We start from the raw sequence: 21,802 nt of genomic DNA, 5'->3' as shown, positions 1-21,802 counted from the left end.
AAAAATTTTTTTCATCAAACCCATACGTGTGGGGTATCTATGGATAGGTCTTCAAAAATAATATTGAGGTTTCTAATATCATTTTTTTCTAAACTGAATAGTTTGCGCGAGAGACACTTCCAAAGTGGTAAAATGTGTGTCCCCCCCCCCTGTAACCTCTAAAATAAGAGAATGATAAAACTAAAAAAAATATATGATGTACATTACCATGTAAACTTCCACCGAAAACTGGTTTGAACGAGATCTAGTAAGTAGTTTTTTTTTAATACGTCATAAATCGCCTAAATACGGAACCCTTCATGGGCGAGTCCGACTCGCACTTGGCCGCTTTTAATATTTTATTTTTTGACATGTTTCCCTCAAATCAATTAAGGTTTATTCGGGTAATTCCGGAAATCGGGTAATCCCGAAAATCATTGTAAAATCACTCATATTCCGTTGTAGTAAGAGTCGGCTTTCGGAATTATCCGCCACTATTCGTCATTCGGAAATACCCGAATACACCTTATATTTTAGTAGGTAACCTTAAATTAAGCAATTTTGTATTTTAATTTTAATTTTAATTGTAATTTTAATTTTTTATGTTTCACAGCCTTATGAGCCATGTTGCTTGAATAAAAATAAAAATAATAATAATTATTATTTAATAAAAAAAATAACATGTTGCACTCAGGGAGTGCCGGCAGAAGTGAAAACTCAATCACTACTGCAAAATGTCTGCAGCACTATGTATAATTGAGGTTAACGCCATCTAGCGTTATTTTGTCGCATTACTTGAAACCCCTAAGCACATCACCTATTGTACTCGAGTTATATTAATACCAGAAAGAGCGAAACTCACCAGATGGCATTTAAATCAATAAATAAAAACTCAATGACGGGTTCCCCTCATCTGGCATAATATTTTTTGTCAGAAACACATTTCGCATAACATGTATCGCAGAAACACTTTTAGTCGAATGATAATTTTGCATAACTATTACTTGGCATTACTATTTACTACGCATACAATACATTTTGCAGCATATCATTAAGCAGAAGATTACTGTTGCCCACTTTCATTTTGCAGAATTTTATGTACCATAACCATCCTGCAGCATACTCTTATTATGGCATAATGATATTTTCTGCCAGCAGAAAAGTGGGTTAAGTTAAGTAAGAATTGCGACCCCAACAAAATTGGACGTGTGCCAGAAAAGAAGGTTAGGTTATGTTAGAATTGCGACCTCCTACAAAAACGAATGGCTGTCAGAAAAATAGGTTAGGTTAGGTTAGAGGTGCGACCTCCTACAAAAACGAATGGCTGTCAGAAAAATAGGTTAGATTAGGTTAGAGCTGCGACCTCCTACAAAACCGAACGGCTACCAGAAAAGTAAGATCAACTGCCACAAAAACAGATTATATTAGAGCATACTAGGTACTGCAGCACATTGGTAAGTCAATTAAAACCATTATAACATCACCTTTAATTAAACTTGGTAGCTTTATGCCACCAAAATAGTATGCAATACATTTATCTGCGAAATCAATATTCGTTTAAAATACTATTATGATCATCAACAGTATGCCAAAATGTGGTTCTGGATTATAAAACTCTGCGAAGTGATTGTATGCTAAATGATACTATGCGAAAAGTAATTCTGCCAAACGACATTTCTGCCAAGTAACATTATGCAATACAAATATATGCCAAAAAACTTTCTGCAACACATTAGTAACTCCTCAATGACATTGAAGTAACAGTTTTTCGATCAGGTCACGTGTCCGTCTTACGCTGTCTCGAGTTTAACATTTTTTCCCCACCTCAAAAAGTGCACAGCGCCGCTTAAGATGTTTCACTTCTTCAAAAACCTTCAAAAACTTCTTAAAAAACCGGTCACATGGAGTGGGACAACACCCTAAATTGCCCTTAATGGTAACGCGGTAACTTGATAATCTTGATATTCAAAACGTTGCATGAATTAACAAATAAGTCTCAAAAAATAATACCCTACACTCGGCCGTCCTGATAATGTAACTGTCCTCAGCCACGCTTCCTTAAGAAGTTTCACAGTAATACTAATAGATGGCGCTGATATCAAAAATACCACCACCTTTACCTTTATGTTTTCAACGTTTGTATGAGGAGGTCAACTTTTTGTTTTTTTCAGTTAGTACTTACATGGATAATAAACTCGTTTCCCATTATTCTTATACACCAACAACGTGATGTACTCCTTATTGTCCCTAAAATCGTCGATCTGCGTGATGTGGCGGGTTAGCAACAACCACACGGCCCCCTTGCCTTGCACGTGGAGAGAGAATTGAGGGTTCTCTCCGATGTTGTATGCGTCTTTCACTGGACCATTGCCGGCGTCCCATTTTCTGGAAAAGGTCACCAACTTTAAATTAAAAAAAAAACGTTTTTCGATTAGATTAGATTGATATTCGAAAAATGACAATATTGCGAAGTCTGTCCAAAACATCCTATTGTCATATTGATCTGCACTATCACATTCCTAGTAGTGTACTGTAAAAATTAGTAATTGAGTGAATCAACTATTTTGTCATGATTACGTCTCCTGGGTCACACTTTGGAACTATGGTTTAATTGCACCAAATAAAAATTTAGCTTGGTATTAAGGGACCATTGCACCAAACAGACTTTTAATGTGGTGAAATAGGTACTTACAATGGTGTCAATGGTGATTAGGTCTCAGAAGTTTATAGTAAGAGCTTATTGGTGAATCAATATTTTGTATATTTTATGGACCTGGTTAATTACGTCTCTTGGGTCACATTTTGAAATCATGATTGTATTGTACCAATTCGACGTTTATGTGGTAAAATACTTACTGATGTATGCAATACGTGTACTGGAACATATCCGGGTTCCAATTCAGATAAAACACGTCGAAAAAGTTCAATATGCTCGCATAGTCTATCCAAAACACCCCGTTATCATATTGAGCCGCGCTGTCAGGGTCGTAGTTGAGTTGAGATCTTAAGTCGTGAGTCCAGTGGTGGGTGTCGAGCTCCGAGTAGTTGCCACGCCAGCGGAGGTGGGACCAGGGGTTTTTGAGTTTTAGGAGTTTCACACCCTGGAATTTTGAATTGTTTCTTTTTACATTTGTAATATAGTGACTCAGGGGACAGAAACAAAAAGCTTTGTAAAAAACCATTGTATGACTTACAAACAGCAATTAACACATCGAAATAAAAGTCCTAAGTTGTCTCTTGAGTCACTCTTGAGTTACAGCATAATATAAATACCAAAAATATTTGTGTTGTGGTGTTTAATCGTGAAAGAAATAAGAGTAGGTAGACCTATACATACTTACATTAGCGAGTCTGACATCTAGTACGGCGTACGCATGTGCGGGCACAAGCCCCGTGCGTTCGGCGTCCGCGTCACTTAAAGTGCCTGTGGCCGCTGTCACCAGTACCTAAGCAAATTAAAATATACTTGCTATTAGAACGACCGTCAAGTTTAAATTCGTTTTTAGCAGCTGTCCGACTGGCAGCGAAAAGCGTAAAAAATTACTTTTAAAATCATTTATGTCATTAGTCACGTTGAGTCAAGGTCAAAATCGTTGGGAAATAACAAAATTCTGGAATCTTAGGTACCTCGCCCCGCTGCAGTCTTGTCCGTATGGTCTCATAGAGGGCGTCGCTGTTGAAATCCGACTCGCTGCGGATCGCACACCGCTCCGGAATCCAGCCGGTCAGTGCGTGCAGATCTATATTCTGTGAAAAATATAACTCATTGTGTTATCCAAGAACATCAAGCAAACACGAACACGAATTTTAAGTTTCTGTTTGACCCAACTAATGTTTGACTGGTAGAGGAGGCCTTAAGTGGCATTAAGTGTTCCTTTTGTACAATTTTATAGTGATTTAAACTTTCACGATTTTTACACATTATTAAATTGTACAACGGGACTTAATCGCGTATGTATTCTCCGAGACCACGGGGACAACGCCGTCCTCGAAATGTCGGAGGTAAATCTTAAAACATACCTACGCGATTAAGTCCCGTTGTACAATTTAATAATTTTATAGTGTGCAATAAAGCTTAAATAAATAAATAGCTGATACAAGCTAGCAATACATACCTACTTGATTAAATGAAAGCGTACAATGCAATGGGCGCTATGGGAAGCGCTTTGCAATGTATCTTGGGTCACTCTTGACTTGAGGAATAATGTAATTAGTACCTAACTTAACTGTCACACGGAAATTCGCAGTGAAGAAATCCTTACAACAGCATAACATCCTAAGTTTGGTAATAAAAACAAAAATAAATCTACAATACTCGTTGTTTCTTGGGTCACGAAAGTCTCATTTTTTGTGTCATGTCCAAATTTTTTTAGCATTAACCAATTTTCATAGACAACCGCTAATATGTTTATAAATATAGCCGTAATCAATTTCTGGTGCTCTTATTTTATAGGTACCTATCCTAATATTCTTATAAATAAACTCATGTGCAACGTTTCTGCTGGCAAAAATCCAAATGTAAAAACTTTCAACGTTATATATTAGTAGGTATGATAAATATGTACTCACACTATTGGAGCCAGGGAAGTCATACCCACCCATGACCTTCATATACGCCTTCTCAAGTAGCGACACCCAGAATTCGTTCTTATTGCTTGAGTACGAACATAACAGGCGGCCGTACCGGCTGTATGGTAATCGATCGTCGATAATAATCTGAAAAAAAAAACAATATTAGGCGTACTGGTAAACCAAACTGTCAGAATAAGGCGTGAAAATCAAAATTTGTATGGGAGATTGACTCTCCGCTTCTAAATTTTTCCAAGTCGAAATCTGTCGAGATAAGGCCTAATATTAACAATATATGTACTCAAAAAATAGCATTAGAAAATTCTTCGCTTGAGGTTGCAAATGGGGCACTTTTTGCGGTAAAATTTTGAAATAAATTATTAGTATTGACCATGCCACATTAGATAATTTCATTATTATTAACAATTAACGAGCCTGATAAAAAAAACTGCACGCTTCTGTGGAGTTCTTTCTAATGCTAAAAAAACGAAGTATAATTCTATAGTAAAATATATCAAATTTTTATTTCAAATTCTAATTATTAATTCAGGTGAGTGTATAAGCTTTATGAAGCTAACCAACTTAATAATACATCCTAATCATATGAACCAACCTTTCTTCTAACTCCATTAAGATGTAACTTGACCATGTACTTCCCAAACGGATTATACACAGGATCCTTATTTTTATTTTTCGGATAAATGATGGAAGTTATTATCTTCTTGTTGAACCGCTTCTCGTAGAGGGCGCTGACGGCGAGTGAGGCTACAAATGAACAGTCTGACACTATCTGGAAAAGTCAAAGACAAAATATAAAACATGGTCCACCATAAGTAAACTTATTGTCGTATTCCAGCGCCTAGAAGTCAAACTTACTTGCTTATTTGCAAAATGATTGTACAAAAATACATTTTTATTACACTTTGCATTCCGTTTCACAAAAAATGACACTTTAATTTCTAACACTCGGCCATCCTGCCTAAAAACCTGTCCTCTAACTAAGCATCTTGTCCAGGCGCGGCCCGCCTTAAGGAGCGCTTGTGCGGTGCACTCCCATAAATAATCAAAATGAAATTATGGTACTTATTTAATTTATTACTATTTAAGATCTATCGTAAAAAACTCAATACCAATTAAATAATAACCTTTATTCATTATACTTAAGTTTATAGACAGCTCACCACTACCTACACGGCGTACTCCTATAATTTCATAGAAATCAAAGGTAACGCGCGAAGCGGAGCGCTTTGGATTGCGCTCCTATGGAAAAAGATTTAGTACATTCGATCAATAGGAAATTCAATAAGAGCGAAAGAGAAGTTTCGACAGAGCTCCGCGCGTGAAACAGAATATTTTCTATCAGGGAAGAGGCAAAATCGGTGCGGCGCTCCGAACCCGGTTGATCTGCGCGCGCATCTCGAGCGCCATGTTGATATTGTTGTCACTTGTTTCTAAACAGACCTTAGTCAATTTTAAAGTATGTGCGGGAATGCAATTTTGGCTTTTTTTCATTCTAAATAATGAAACAAGAGTTTAAACAGTTAAAGCACATAATTTGTTTGTTGTCAGATGTTTAAAAATGAATGAATTTAACGTGAGAATGTGAAAAAGTTTACAAAATCGACTCGAGTTAAATTATGGACGACCTTGAACTTTCGTAGCAATGTTAGTCAAAAGCAAAAACTTATATATTTTTTAAATCAGATCAATAAGCAAAAACACCGTAGTTGTGTTGTGTGAATGTGATAAAAGTAACTAGCTTATTTTGTTTTTCGTGTTACCTATATGTTTTGTGTTTGGCGCGGGCGCGGGCGCGGGCGACGGCTGTGCGGTGAGTTTGTTTGGACCGAAACAGGTGTGTTAACAATTTAGCACATCTTTCCATAAAATTTAAATAAAAATATTATATCCATTTGTAAAATGAACTGCGTTGGCGTCTATCGGTCGTCAAGATATTAGTAATACCGAAAATCTATGAGAGAGTTCAATGACCGGGTGGACGGAAACCGACATCTATATAGGTACTTTGCGACGGTTAATTGAATGTGTAGGTTTAGTTTTTGTTTTTTATTGTGAGTGAACACCCATAATACATAGCTACTGTAGTGTATAGAACTATAGATGCTTATATACGTGTATTTCAATGCTATATAATCAATGATCTTTATGAATAAAGTGTAGTCTTATTTAGAATCTGGTTGTGTCAATACACCTCCCGACATCCATCCTCATATGGCGATCCTGCCATCGCAGCGCTTTGCGCGCTGCCTATCCCCGCCGCCTCTGATCTTGTCTATGATTAGTGGACATTTGCCTTGATTTAATATGCCTTGATATTTATATATTTTTATAAAACTTACGGTTTGTTTAATACTGAAGCAGTCAACATGGTCGCCGACTATCATCTTGGGGTCAGAGCTAATCTCGTGCGGCCGCACCCAGCGTTCGAACTCGCTCGCTTGCTTGGACGATAGCTTTAGCTCGCTCGCTCGGTCTTCGAAGGGAATCGCGTACTGGAACCTGTAAGAGAAAAGAAAGTAGTAGTGCAACTATTTTTTAGGGTTCCGGACCTCAAAAGGAAGAACGGAACCCTTATAGAATCACTCGTGCGTCTGTATGTCTGTCCGACAATCCCCCCCCCCCCTTTATCTCCGAAACTGCTGGGTCTAAAATTTTGAAAAAATACACATACCTATAGTTCTTTACCCATAGATAACAGGAAAAGCTATTAGAAATGTGCAGTCAATCGTGAGTCGGACTTAATGTCCACATCGTGGATATCGTTTTCCTCGCGTTGTCCCGGCTTCCTGCCATGGGTCATGTGAGCCAGGGGTCCGCTTGGCAACTAATCCCAAAAATTGGCGTAGGCACTAGTTTTTACGAAAGCAACTGCCATCTGAAGGCCATCAAACCCAGGGAAACTAGGCCTTATTGGCATTAATATGGTTTCCTTACGATACGTTGAGTTGAGAAAGATTCATTGGTACGAGCCAGGGTTTGAACCTGCGACATTCCTCTGACTACTAGTCTACCAGCGCTAAGTATAAAAAGATCACTTGATTACAATTAAGATATTCAATACATTTTGTTACACTTAGTAAATAAATAGCAAACATATTCACACAATCATCTTACCTTTCCGAAAGATCGATATCCATGAACGGCAGAAAGCAGTTGTTGTTAATATTGGACGTCTGCCGCAGAACCTCCTTCTCCTCGTTTGTGTACACCTGCTTGCCGCTCACTTTTAAATGAACACTCTGTTCTCTTTGGAGCTGGGCTTTGTTTGGTGCTGAAAAAAAAATAGTTTTTCAAAGGACTGTCTCTAAACCTCTGTTTAGTGTTGTGTCTCTAGAAATGAGAGAATCATACGATCTTTGTCTTACACTAGTACTAGCACCCAAATAAAAGGATGAGTATAGTTTTATTTGTTCTTATTTACTGTCAAAGGTTTGACCAACTATGAATCAAAACAAGAGAGCAAATTGTGATCCTTTTATAAAATATTAAATCATTTAATGTGCGCATAAAAGCTAAGGTTCAAGCTTGACCTAAATTACCAACATAATAAGTACACCACAAGACAACTTATAACCCTCTTTTCACAACTTAAATATTTCCTTGTTAACACATTCATTGCCACCCATCCAAATACGACATCCGGGCCAGGCCACTAAAACTTCGTCATATACAGCTATAGCAGCCATACTCTAAGTGTGTTCCGCGGAACCCTAGGGTTCCGCGACACCCCTACAGGGGTTCAGCAAGAATTTAGAACACTATGCTTTAGTCGCCTCGATAAATTTTACTATGCCGCCAGATAAATTTTACTATGCTGCTAGGGTTCCATCAAGTATTTCGCTTTCCAAAAGGGTTCCGTCAAAAAAAAAGATTGAGAACCGCTGAGCTATAGTACCACGGTCCCGACTATCGGGTCGTGCGGCCTGGGAACGAAATCATAAAATACCCGATAGTCGGGTTTTCGGCACTGACTGTGTTAAGCCATAAATAGGTTAACATGCTTGGAGTATTTAAGAATTTGACGAAATTAACTTGAACCCTTTAGGGTTTATCAATTATGGTATGGTCCGGTCATCAACGACAAGTGATATTATGGTATCGTGATACTTACGCGGCCTCTTTGGGTCGTTTAACGACATGGCTCCTATTTTGTTGATCCCTTTCAGTTCCTCAGCTCTATCCAGTGCCTGTCTCGCCAGATTCTTTACATTGGTCTGTATGTCTGGGTCACTTGATTTCTGAAACCAAATTTATTAATCATTACAAACCATTGTCTTTTAATATACAATTTACAATGTTAATAACAGTGTTAATATTCTCTTATTATATTCTTATAGCGCACAAGATAACATAAATGATAAAACATCTTAACATCTCAAGATTTGAATGTATTACTTTTGTTCATTTTTTCTTTGATATTTAGATTTTTTCTAGACTATGGAATGCTTTGTGAAATACTTACTAACTATTATTCAATTGCATCAACAAATTGGTTCGATAATTAATTCATAATGAAGTTTGTAACTGTGCTTATTGAATAAACAATGGTTTGAATCTTCATAAAATTAGTATTATTAACTTTATAGTAACTGCCAACTTTTCGACTTTAGTCACATTCACTTACAGTACCACTGAACAGAGTTTAACGACGTTAAGTTTAGAGAACAGTACATTGAACAGTTGAGTGGTTTAGCCGTCTGCCAAAAGTACAGGACACTGAGGACATTGATTCAATCTCAGGCCCAGGCACTGGAGGCCATATTCACTTTTTCTATCATATATGAGATCTAATTTAGCTTATGGGTTACATTTACTTACTATAGTAACCGCCAGCTCTACGGCCTGAGTATACAGCTGCAATGCCAGATCCTCAAGACCAGCTTCGTCCGCATCCAGAGCCTGCTGCAGGAGGAAGTAGCATTGCTGCAGCCCTCGCTCGCTCTCCACTTGCTGTGCATTGTCTGAAATTTTATGTTTAATATAAAAACATAATGAAAATATGTTTTTAGGCAGTTGCATTTTAAACTACTTTCAAGCCTTACATTTATTATAAGTACTTCTATTATAAGATAAGAATGCAATTTTTTTTTTATTAGTATGAAATTATGAAGTAGTAAGTATATTAGTAGTACCTACTCTCATTGTGATTAAGAGAACCAACTATTAAAATGATACCCATTTGCAGTAAATAAACATAGCTATGAAAATCTTAGGCCAGATAACGGTTCATAAACCATTCTTAAGTCAATAATAATCGTTCAAAGACTCATACTTGCGTGAGTCATCAACACACAATGCATGGTCCAATGCTGTTGACAAAAAACGGGCTAGATTAAACCTGTGTTAATTCATTAAATATACACCTGCGTGTAAATTACCTTTTTGTTCCTGCAAGAGGGTAGCTCTCTGAAGATATTGTCGCACTTTATCACGCAGTTCTGTTTGCCGTTCTGGGGGAACTTGATCGCGAACTCTATCCAACAGTCTTGCTGCTGTTCTGTAACATTCTACCGCTTTATCTACCTGTCCTGCTTGATCGAATGTAACAGCAAGCGATGCTGCCTCCGTAGCATTTACAAAATCACTCATTTTATCTATATTAGCATCTGTAATCTTAAATTAATGTTATAAATCGAAACACATTCTCTCTCAGCTTGACCCACAAAAACAATTATTTTATTTGACAGTTTTGTAGTTTTGACATTGACGGCCATGAGACGTTTTTCGAAACGATATTTTTTTTAAATAGCTGAACTTTCTTTGCTACATATTATAATTTACTGAGTTTGTTCTTTTCTTTTGTTTGTTCCAAGTTTGTTCTCAGCTTATAATTAAAACAATGCGATACAAAATTCCTAAATTCCTAACCATTTTGAGCGGTTTTTCTGTGGCATACAATGCGTTTTGTTACGCACATCGTGACAACAACATTTGTATAGTCTGTGGTAGCGCTGCATCTGTCAAAACAAATTGTCAATGTCAACCAAAGTTCCAATATAATACAATCGATACGAATTTTAATGGAGTTTAAATCACTTTTTAAACTAACAACGCGCCAAATAGTCTTGTTCTTGTTTGCTTGACTATTGTTATGATTAATTTCGAAGATGTTGATGCTATGGAAGTATTGCAAGCGTGTCGCTGCTGCCTGCTACGACCGCCAGACAAGGGTCTGAAAACTCTCTACACACATCTCGGCAGAACTGAGATATATTCTGATATGCTCACCGATTGCTTCGATGTAGATGTAAATATATAAGTTTAATCATCCATAAGCTCCTGTATTTATGATGTTTCTTTCATTTTTAAGATCGAAATCATAATTAGGTCATTATGGTGTAGATAGTATATTTTAGCGCGTTTTTTAAAGACTTTCTTGCATAATCAGTGGTTTTAAGCTATCTTCTGGGTCCGACTGGTGTCTTCAATCTACCTATAAGAAGTAACTGTGTATGTAAATTAAATGAATCAAATTGATGAGGTGTATATTTGAGCAACACTATGGTTTTACTTCATAATTAGTACTACTATTTCTGTTTGCAGCTTACCCTAGGCAACGATGAGTGTGGCATCTGTGAGATGTGTGTGTGCCGTCTCCGGAATGTGAGTGACTTCAAACAGCAAGTGAAGCGCAGCCAGAAAGAGCTGCGGGTTTGCATGGATAAAATATTACAAAGAAACAGTAAGCTATATTCACTTTGGAATATTGCTTTATAAGGTAGCATGTTTCATTTGTGATTTGTTGATGATTGTATTTGTTCTTAAGCTACAAAGAAACATGATTGAATATGCAAAACCATATAATGGCAAAGATCAGTTTAATACACTATTTATACCTACCTACCTACTTGTTGAAGTTTAAAACATTGTTACAATTACAAAAATTTATATTTTTATCAAATAGGTACTTAGATCTTGCAACATATATTGGTAACATATTTATATTATAACATACATTTCATATTTGTTCTAGAAAAAGCTCTCAAGTCTGAGATGTCTCATGAAGACATGTCAAGTGATGAAGCTATGCAACGTTAGTAACAACTCTTAAAAGTCATTTGAGTCATCAAAAACCTGTCAAGGTTGTTTAATCTTTGTTTTGTTTTAAGATTGTCACTTATACTGTTTTGTTTTTTGCCCAGGAGAAGAGCCCTCTGTTAAGATGGAGAGGTGCGATGACCGAGAATGTGATGGTGACTTAGCATCACGTAAGTACTGGGCCTTTTTTGGTATACATCCCCATGCATGAATTTCATTGGGAATACTTTTATAACAATTCATTTATAATAATAAATAATAATTCATTTACGGGTTTGTAATTGCATTGTATGGTTACTAGTTTTGTTTGCTAGAAAACAAACAAATAGATACAATAGGAACAGGAAATTTTCGTAAATAATATTTGTCTGTTCATGCATTGTGAAGTTTTGTTCTTTATTATTATTATACAACTAATTTTTCTTCTAGCTAAGGCAGGCCAATATTTTCACAAAAGTATCTTACTGATAATGTCATTAAATTGACTTAAAAACCTTATAATTGGCGCTATATGTACACCCAAACATTCTTTATCGTTATACTCGTATATGCTACGATAATACACCGTTTAGAAAACTAGTTTTAACAAGGGACAACACGTCAAGTGAAGAAGGGTTTCTACGGTAATACCTATGTACGAGTAATTATTTGAACCAAAAGTTTTATTTTTATTTACTCTGTGAAAATTGTATTGTATACTTGGATCCCAAAAAACTTATAAGTATGCGAGTACACATCATTTATTTATGTTAATTTAGTACAATTTACTTTGATTTTAATTTACACGATTGGTTAGGTACATAATTTTACTTAATTATTCTGTTTTTTTATTGATTATTGGTATTATTAGTATATTTTATTTATAAGTTGGTTATCTTTTTGTCTTTTTTCAGAAATGTTGGACCGTTCAACGACTGATTCCGACGCCACCCGTGAAAAGCATACATGCCACCTCTGCCAACAAACATTCAATCAAGAAACGTCCCTCGAAACCCACATGTATGGCCATGAAACTGACTCTAAGAATGTATCACAAGAGACTACCGAAAATAACATAGTGGATTATTTATACACATGTGACATATGCAAAAAAGAGTTCAGTCAAAAAGGATACCTAAACACTCACCTAAAATCTCATACGGACAGATATCGATACTCTTGTGAAATTTGCAACAAGAAATTCACACTCAAATCACGTTACGATATTCATAAAGTCACCCACACAGGTGAAAAACGTTATAAATGCGACGTATGTAACAGACGGTATACACAAAAATGTACATTAAACGCTCATTTGAAATACCATACAGGGGACTATCGGTTCTCATGCGAAGTATGCGGTAAAAGGTTTACCCAAAAAGCTTATCTAATAAAACATATGCGTGTCCACACTGGTGAAAAACCATATTCTTGTAACGTCTGCCAAAAACAGTTTTCACAAGAAGGTAACTTGAAAACACACTCACTTATACATTCTGAAAGTAACACGTCGTACTCTTGCGATATATGCAATAAAGAATTTAAACTAAAATCGACTTTAAAGAAACATTTTCTGACCCATTCTGGTGATAAATTATTCAGTTGCGAAATATGTGGGAAACAATTTCTACGTAAAAGCGAACTGTCTAGACATATGAATGGACATATGGGTGTGAAGCCACATTTCTGCGACATCTGCAACAAAGGTTTTACATTAAAAAGTAACTTGAAAGCTCACAAGCTAACGCACACTGGTGAGAAATCCTTCTTGTGCGAAATATGCCACAGACCATTTCGAACTAGAACACATCTAAAAAGCCACATGCTGATACATACTGGGGAAAAATTGCATGCTTGTGAAGTGTGTAATAAGCAATTTACACATAAATCTGCTTTAAATCTTCATAGTAGACTTCACAGTGGGGTAAAACCATACACGTGCGAAGTCTGTAAAAAGGAATTTAGAATACTTTCTGGATTAAAATTACACAGTCGTGTCCATACTGGTGAAAAGCCATTCGAGTGCGAAATCTGCAATAAAACATTTGCACATCCATCGAGCTTTAGGAAACATAAGCGTATACATAAAGAGAAATCATATCCTTGGTGATGTTAGAAAAGTAATTATGGACTCATTATATGGGAGCCCAAGATGGTCAAGACCTTTAGTTAGAATAATGCTGGGCGTTATTTCAACTAGCTAAAACGTGCTATTAGTCCGTAGTAGTGTACATAAGTGAATATTCATCAAAATCAAATTCCTAATGTTGAATATAACTGTACATAATATATGCCAGAGGTACTTAACTTACGTATGTACAAATAAGAATAATACCTTCGTGTAGGTAATAAAACTATATTTTCAGCAAATGTTTTCTTATTGTTATTAGATCTCAATATTTTAGGGTCGGCAACGTATGTAACACTCCAGGGTGCCTAGCCAAGGTGAAAAACGCTTGCGCTACGTAACGACACGCTTCGTGTCTCTATCACTCTTCCATTTTAGTGCGACAGTGACAGGGCTATAACCGCGAAAATCGAAGTTCGTCAATTGCGGGCATTTTTCTCTGTCACTCTAATTACGTCTTAATGAGAGTAAAAGAGAAAGATCTCCGCAATTTGCGAATTTCGGTTTTCGCGGTAGGCCCCCTGTTGCGGTTCGTTCGCTACGGAGCGTAAACGATTGGCATGTTGGCTACGCACCCTGGTGTTGTATCCATAGACTACGGTGACCCCTTACGCATACTACAAAATGTGTATGACCCAAGCATTCAAATACGAAAACCTGCGTCATCGAAAATAATACCGGTAGGAAGTGCGCACCGATGAATCATTGTGAAAATTTCCCTGCTATACCCTCCTAAGGCCCAAGGTCCTACCTTTAGTACCTATTCAGTTCGATGTAATTTAAACCATGTTCAATTGGAACTGAGTCGCTTTTGCTTTGTATCATTCAATTTTCAAACAACGCAAAATCAATTCTATTTCCTACCATATAGGTTCAAATTTCACTGGCAAATTTTGGATGTTTCGTTTGTATGGCTGGGCCTTAGAAGGATACTAAGTACTTACATAAGTAAGTAGTAAGTATATTACTAACTGCTCCATTGTTTTTGCCAATTCGTTTCGCTTGGGAAGGAAAACTATTCGTCAATAGTGTTTACTATTGCATGTTATATGTCATCGGACGCGCGTCATATTCTTTCAGCATCGGTTAAATTGCTATATAATATAATATTAGTACCTAATCATAATTAGGTACGTACGTAACTGGTCGTTGATTTTATGGTTCTGACGCTTGCTTGCTTCAACTTCAACTTCAACTTCAACATTTCAACATTTATTCAGCAAATAGGCCACAAGGGCACTTTTACACGTCAACATTGAATTTACATACAAGCAAAATAATAATAATTATACATCAACAATTATAAATACAACTACAACTACCAAATCAAACTAACGTAATACAATTACTTAGAGATGTATAAGGTCTCTTAATGTCGAATTACATAAAAAAACTATAATAATAATATTAAAATAAAAACAAAACAGATACATGGAAAAAAAAATCTAAACTTATTTAGAGGTGTAAATGTCTCTAAGTGTCAGAACTAAAAAATAACATAGTTTATCAAATTATCCTTAGAGATGTATAGGGTCTCCAAGAGTCACAATCCTGTATGATTAACACATTACGAGAAAAAAAAAAAACATACGAGAACCGAATGAGGCGTCTCACTGCAATTAAATTAAAAAATAAAGTTACTAAATATATTCGTGTTAGCTTAAACAGACCCGTCTCCACAAACAGCACCCGTTCACGAGTACGACGCGTATCTCAGCCATCGCCTCCCTCAACCTTCATTCGGGAAAGTGGCGACCCGATCAACGACGCCACCGTAAGCAAAGACTTTTAAGCGAGCATGACATGTTCAAGCTACCGGCCTATATTAATATTAAAATAGTGATAACACTTAGCTGTGAGACACAGCATTTTGTGCTCGTATGTTACATAAAAGACGGTATAGCTTCACATAATTGCATCAGTGTCTGTCATATAAATTAGTAAATACGTGGTAAATACCCAATAGCATTGTTATCCAACGATTAGCCCTTTAAAGTACCTATGCCGAAACCCAATACTCGGTTTTACCTTTGCCATTTCACCGTCGAGAGGTATTTTAACCTTGGAGGATACAACTAAACGGAGTAGCCATTAACAGGCTTTCCCCTCTGTCGAAAATAGGCGGCCAACGGTCATACACAATGTATGGACTGACGTTTATCTGACATGGCTATTTTTACGTTACGCATACATTTGACGTTCCCCTCCCCCGCAAAAATCGGCAGACTGTTTTGTACAGAAAATTACAGACATGGCGTCTCCGTTTGATTATATCCTCCAAGATTTTAACCTTTTCCACGCTGTGTCAAACACAAAAGCTGTCACTCAGACGCCACATCATTGAAGTGTCAAAAGTGAAGTTGAACTTTATGTATATGCACGTAGGTCTATGTTGCTCTGTGGTCTGTGGTCTTTGGCGTTGAACCTACGGTGCGGATATATCGGTCATTGGCGTCCAAAAGGTTAACGAATAAATTAATACCTATAGTGTAGAGTACGACAAGAGCACAGCTGGTTACACAGTGCATAATAGGTATTGTGTTCGTCAACATAACTGTTGTTACCTAGTTGTGGTTTCTTTTCGATCTTATAGTTATTTTGTTTATATTCTTTTATATTATGTGGTGAACAATAAAGAATATTTACCCAATAATGTTCGTTCACAATGCACAATTGGTTATAAATTATAAATTGATTATTTAACAAAATAAGTAACGATAATGCGGTGATCAACAGTGTTCACGTGAGGAGTTATCATTAGGTACTCCATTTAAGTGTAGTAAATAGCCCCAATATGAACGGCTGTACTTAGTAGATACATAACTACATACACTTTGTAACGGCACATGTTCCGTTATGGTTTTGCATTGAATCTGTAAGAAGGTGAAGGTTTTGTAATCGCACGCGCAACACGCGATTAGATCACGAAGCATTTGTTTTTTATACATTTACGGCGCTATTCATAAACGGCTGCTAACTTAATCAGCTGATGATCGTCGTTTGTCCCTCTTTATGCCATAACGACAGATAGGGACAAACGTTTATGAATAACGCCATTAGTGTTTAGGTCACATCCTGTTATGCTCCTAAAACAAGCCTCTTCTCTTCCTAAATTTTATGGACAATGGTGCGTACCTTGATTCAGACCAAGATAACTGTGCATGGCATTTGCAATGACAAAGTGGAATTATTATTAACGTAAAATTTATATGAAAATATAATGTTTATAATGACACTCCCTCAATTTGTTTTACTCAAGTCGGTGCAAATTTAGCTTATTAGACGGACTCTTGTTTTTAGATATTCTCTATATAGCAATAAAACAAACCACTTCTATTTCTAAAAGTTATGGAAAATGGAGCGTACCGAATTGTTCCGTAATAGATTGACGGACTGACAAATTACATTATTTAAACTGACCGATATTTTATGAACATTATGTAACATACAGTATAACCTACCTATACCTAATGCAAATAGACAGAGAGCTAGACCCGAAAAAAGATACCTATCAATGCAACGAAACCCTTCTTAGTTTGTTTTACTGTACTTATTTTATTTACTAGATCAGGTCGTTCGAACCCGGGACCTCTGCTTTCATAGACAGGGTTACTGCCGACTAGGCTAGGAGGCCGTATTTCAACATTTATGCTGGTAACTCGTCATAACTCCATCGTATCGGAGTCCATTTTCGGAGTTCCGAATAAACCTTTCAATTTTCGGCGCTAGCTCTTTGTTTGAAACTGCAACTATCTACAAATCTCGACGAATGGACAACTTTCTAACTATTACAACATGTGTGGTGTAGATAATGAAATGATAATTGATAAGTCATGCCGATGCCGTGTGTGCCTAGGTCTACTTTCTAGGCTTGTTTCAACATAGAGATAAGAATGCTAAAGATCCAGCTAACATCAGATTCTGAATATGAAACAAATTGTTTTTTTAGTTAATTGTCACGTAGAAAAAAGGTAATAAACATTTAAAGGGTTGAATTGCTGCTGGAGATAATGTTTAGTAAAAACAAAGAGAATTTGAAATAGAGGCGGATTGTCAAAGTAAATTGACTGCCATCTTTTCGACAGAAGATGAAAACTGTTAGAACGCCATTTGACTTTGATCCTTATTCTTTCACTGTTTTCAAAAATTAACGCCGTCTACTCGACAGTAGGCTTGGCAATGTGCGAAGTCGGTGGAGGGGGAAGTGGCGCTGATCGTCACAAACACAGGAAATCTTATGGAATGTCCGACTTTAGTACTAGCGGCAGCCGCTTGAACTAATTTTACTCCATAAGATTTAACGTAGAAAGTCCGACAAAATGAGGGCAGCACCAGTCGTGCACCCAGCGAATAAAGGGCACATCCTTAAACACTATGTGTGTTACGATATTTTGGCCGTCACTATTAAGTACTTTGATGCTGACTGTACTAAGTCATCGCTTAGGTTAGACAAGGTCAAACGAGGATAACGCATATGAAAAAATATAAGTAGGTACACTTATTTCAATATTTTCAATGTAATTTCCTTAACATAGCGTAACCGTGTGACATGACGTTGAAACGGGTTAATTGTGTACTAACACTACACTTGCATAGGCATAGGGTCCATCATCGATACATTTATCTTACTATTCGTAAACCTTATTGTAAAGATATAAGGTATACTATTGTTCAGTTAAGTGAAGTTAGTACGTGGTACAAATAATGAGTAGTCTGGTAAAAATTGTGGTTTTTCAATAATTCCTTGGACGTAGAGGGAAATCCTCTCACCTGATGACAAGTAGTATTCATTGGATGATGATGACTGACAAAATGAATAAGCAGAATAGGTGGGAGGGAGATAGTCATTCTAACTTGTATGTGGACGAAGTTGCAGGCATAAGTATGCTATAAGACCTTAGGTGGCTTACCGCCATCATCGAAAAATCGAGAATCATTACGTGACCCTTTTACCGCTCTTGCATATTCAAGCGATAAGAGGCAAGAAACGATTTTTCCATTTATCAACGCCCTCAGGTAAGGGTTCCGTACCCGAAGGATGACAATTGGAATCCTATTACTAAGTGTATAGGTCTTTCAGCGGGCTACATCTCAAGAACCGATAGGTGGACAGTTGAACTTTTCTCGGTATTTTTATTGCCGCTATAATAACAAATGACAGAATAGTTATTTGTACAACAAGAGATCAAAGTTTGATATTTCTTCGAGTGCTTATTTTGAGTCCCGTGCAAGCGAAAGATTCTATACTAGATTCACGAGCGTAGCGAGTGAATCTAATTTAGAATCTTGAGCGTAGTAAGGGACTCAAAAGCGCACGAGATGTAAATAACTTTGATCTCGTGTAGTTCACAAAACTTTTCACCTCAGCAGTGAGAACATATTAGAGAACCCGAAAAATGTATTCCTTCTTCATCACTTACCTATTCACTCATGTTTTCTTAAGATATACCAACAATTAAGTTTTCACCTCAGCAGCTCGAACAAGGGTACTTTGCTACTTAAAAACAGTGAGCAAAATCGCATTTTGCTCACTGAGTGAGCAAAATCGCATTTTGCTCATTTTGTCTCACTCAGTGAGCAAAATGCGATTTTGCTCACTGTTTTTAAGTAGCAAAGTACCCTTGTTCGAGCTGCTGAGGTGAAAATAAAATTAACTTCCAATCCAATAATATAAATCATATTGTTTCATTAAATGCCAAAAGTTACTTAAATACCGAAAGGTAGCCGAAAGCTATTGTTCACTTAAATGCCAAAACTCAAGTAGATAAACAAACTACATATACCTACAGCCAAAACGCGTCATGTCAATTTGTCTCTTTTGATATTGAAATTTTCAGTTACCTACTTGCCATGTTTGCGAATCGGGTTGAACAACCACCACTATCATGGTAATATTTTGACGACATATTGACTCGATTAAGGCTGCCTTTCCACTGAGATGGAGATGAGAGGAGACATGCGAGAATAACCAATAGCATTGATGTAATATGTGACGTTATCTATGAAAAGGGACCTTATAAGGTCGATGGCGCTTGCGCCATTATTAACGATGCGCCGATATAAATACAATGCCGCGCGACGCTGTGCGGCATAAGCGCCATCGACAACAAGGTTCCTTTTCATAGATAATGCCCCATATTTTGTAATCCACATCTCCATTCAACCACTCATAGACCAATGTTATTTTTTTTCTCCACTCATAGCTCTCCGCCTTAGAGCAAAAGGGGCTACCGCGAAAACCGAATTTCGCAAATTGCGGGGATCTTTCTCTTACGGATGTTACCTAATTGTTATGTGTGAACTGTGATATGCAGTGCTGTACCACGTGCTGCCAGTGCTACTTATATTGAAAGGACAAAGCAATAAACGTTCTCGTATTATAATTAATGTTCGTAATATCATTTTCTGTTACGCTATACGCTGTAGTATACTACATTCAATTTTCAAACAACGCAAAATCAATATCTATAGATACAACTTCCTGGACTTATGGTTCTGCTGTTCAATTTTTTTATAAGTTTGGTACAGTCGGGGTCATATAAAAATCTATACAATAATATGTCTTATTTCTTTGTGATACAATTTTAATCGTGTAGGTAGGTACATATTTTGTCGGTCTATGAACGTCACTATTGGCCTTCCATACCTGGCAGCTATTTAATTAAATTAATCACCTTAAGATCAATGCAGGCGATGAAACGTAAAGAAATTGCCAAGTCTGTGTATTTAAATCATTAAATTAATTAAGATGCGTAAAAAAAATATAATGGAACTTATGAAAGATACATTAAATATTTGTACTAAACATTTTTTATCTAGATACTTTGCTTATAATGCTTAATAATTGTTTTTTGTTTTTTTTTTCTTTTCAGACTGAAAGACAGTCAAGGCAGTTCATGAAATAAATATGTAGGTAGTCAAAAAATATGTGTACCTAATTCAAGTGATCTTAGCATTCTTTATTTTCAAGGCGTTCGAGTGCATTTTCAGATATTTTAGAGCACCTTGTCCTATTTGGTGTCGTCTATTAGTTAAATGTTAGCAATACCCATTCCTGTGAATAAGAAACAGGAACAACAGGGCTATAACCGCGAAAATCGAAGTTCACAAATTGCGGGCATTTTTCTCTGTCACTCTAATTACGCCTTCATTGGAGTAAAAGAGAAAGATCCCCGCAATTTGCGAAAAACGGTTTTCGCGGTAACCCCTCAGGACTCTTTACGATATTATATGGGGCATTATCTATGAAAAGGGCCTTATTGTCGATGGCGCTTACGCCGCACAGCATTGCGCGGTATTGTATTTATATCGGAGAATCGTTAATAATGGCGTAAGCGCCATCGACAATAAGGTCCCTTTTCATAGATAACGTCACATATTATAGATTCACTAAACTCCCTAAACTTGGCCGACACACTACCACTCAAACATCAAAACCCAAAACAAACATTCCTTACCCCCAAATCAAACCTTACATCCATCAACATAAAGTCCATAATGACTGCAGCGAGCAAAGCGAAAGTAAAAACAGTAGCACGCGCAGCCTTCAAGTCAGTCTGATCTCAACCCGTGCGCGTGCAAGTTGCCCGTTACAAACGCAATATGGCGCGAGTTTAGAACGATTTCAAATTTGGAATTCGCGAGTCTGTTTAAACAATTGTGTGCAGTTTTTTGTTTGTGTTAGTGATTTTTTAAAGTACCTGGAGATTGTTGACTTTAAGGTAAGCTGTCGTTTTTTCAGGCGATAAAACGTAGAGCGGATGTTTGCATCAGTTTCAACTTTTTGTTTTATATAAATTATAATGTTATTAAAATAAGTTTTTCTGAGCAAGTTTACGACTGTCAGAAAGAAATAAGTAAGTAATAGGTACATAAAGGTAAGAACCGGTATTTATTTTTTAAATTTTTCTCGCATTAATAAGACCTTTTGAAAATTAAACTTAAACAGTGGTAATTTTCTCTAAGTAGGTATATAGTTATTATCTTAATGACTGTACAGGGTGCTTCCTGTAATAGGAGCAATAAATTAAACTAAAGGCTGTACTCCTCAAACTTACCAACTTTTAAAAATTATGAATCTTTAAGACT

At 36.6% G+C, this 21,802-nt stretch overlaps 3 protein-coding genes and 1 long non-coding RNA gene across 8 annotated transcripts in view; 3 read left to right on the top strand and 1 right to left on the bottom strand.

Annotated features, from left to right (window-relative positions):
- LOC134652869 (uncharacterized) overlaps positions 1 to 14,242 on the top strand; it is a 224,572-nt gene extending 210,330 nt beyond the window's left edge. For all 4 annotated transcript variants that reach the window (XR_010097215.1, XR_010097214.1, XR_010097216.1 and 1 more), the window contains exon 2: positions 14,107 to 14,242. This is a non-coding gene — a long non-coding RNA (uncharacterized LOC134652869). The remainder of the gene's footprint in view (positions 1 to 14,106) is intronic.
- Positions 1 to 21,802, bottom strand: part of LOC134652806 (calpain-7-like) — a 119,138-nt gene that overhangs the window by 4,659 nt on the left and 92,677 nt on the right. Inside the window, exons 2-12 of the mRNA XM_063507976.1 lie at positions 9,948 to 10,213; positions 9,388 to 9,530; positions 8,681 to 8,807; positions 7,684 to 7,840; positions 6,909 to 7,068; positions 5,162 to 5,338; positions 4,549 to 4,695; positions 3,607 to 3,726; positions 3,321 to 3,425; positions 2,836 to 3,080; positions 2,162 to 2,364 (exon numbers count right to left, since the gene is read on the bottom strand). Of these exons, the coding sequence (XP_063364046.1) occupies positions 2,162 to 2,364; positions 2,836 to 3,080; positions 3,321 to 3,425; positions 3,607 to 3,726; positions 4,549 to 4,695; positions 5,162 to 5,338; positions 6,909 to 7,068; positions 7,684 to 7,840; positions 8,681 to 8,807; positions 9,388 to 9,530; positions 9,948 to 10,158 (1,795 nt within the window). The 5' untranslated portion in view covers positions 10,159 to 10,213. The remainder of the gene's footprint in view (positions 1 to 2,161; positions 2,365 to 2,835; positions 3,081 to 3,320; positions 3,426 to 3,606; positions 3,727 to 4,548; positions 4,696 to 5,161; positions 5,339 to 6,908; positions 7,069 to 7,683; positions 7,841 to 8,680; positions 8,808 to 9,387; positions 9,531 to 9,947; positions 10,214 to 21,802) is intronic.
- Positions 10,560 to 13,780, top strand: LOC134652779 (zinc finger protein OZF-like). Of its 2 annotated transcripts, XM_063507941.1 has the most exons (4): positions 10,560 to 10,816; positions 11,113 to 11,251; positions 11,712 to 11,777; positions 12,501 to 13,780. In XM_063507941.1, the coding sequence occupies exons 1-4, from the start codon at positions 10,661 to 10,663 to the stop codon at positions 13,694 to 13,696; spliced, it is 1,557 nt and encodes a 518-aa protein (XP_063364011.1). In that variant the 5' UTR covers positions 10,560 to 10,660; the 3' UTR covers positions 13,697 to 13,780. The 2 variants fall into 2 exon arrangements, with proteins under 2 accessions (XP_063364011.1, XP_063364012.1); XM_063507942.1 differs by lacking the exons at positions 10,560 to 10,816; positions 11,113 to 11,251 and adding an exon at positions 11,547 to 11,602.
- The window catches only part of LOC134652778 (cationic amino acid transporter 3), a 32,389-nt gene continuing 31,857 nt past the window's right edge, over positions 21,271 to 21,802 (top strand). The window contains exon 1 of the mRNA XM_063507939.1: positions 21,271 to 21,435. The gene's annotated coding sequence lies outside the window, so the exon portion shown is untranslated. The remainder of the gene's footprint in view (positions 21,436 to 21,802) is intronic.

This window comes from Cydia amplana, chromosome 12 (genome assembly GCF_948474715.1).
Source record: "Cydia amplana chromosome 12, ilCydAmpl1.1, whole genome shotgun sequence".
NCBI lineage: Eukaryota > Metazoa > Arthropoda > Insecta > Lepidoptera > Tortricidae > Cydia > Cydia amplana.
This window is presented reverse-complemented; position numbering and strand designations above follow the sequence as displayed.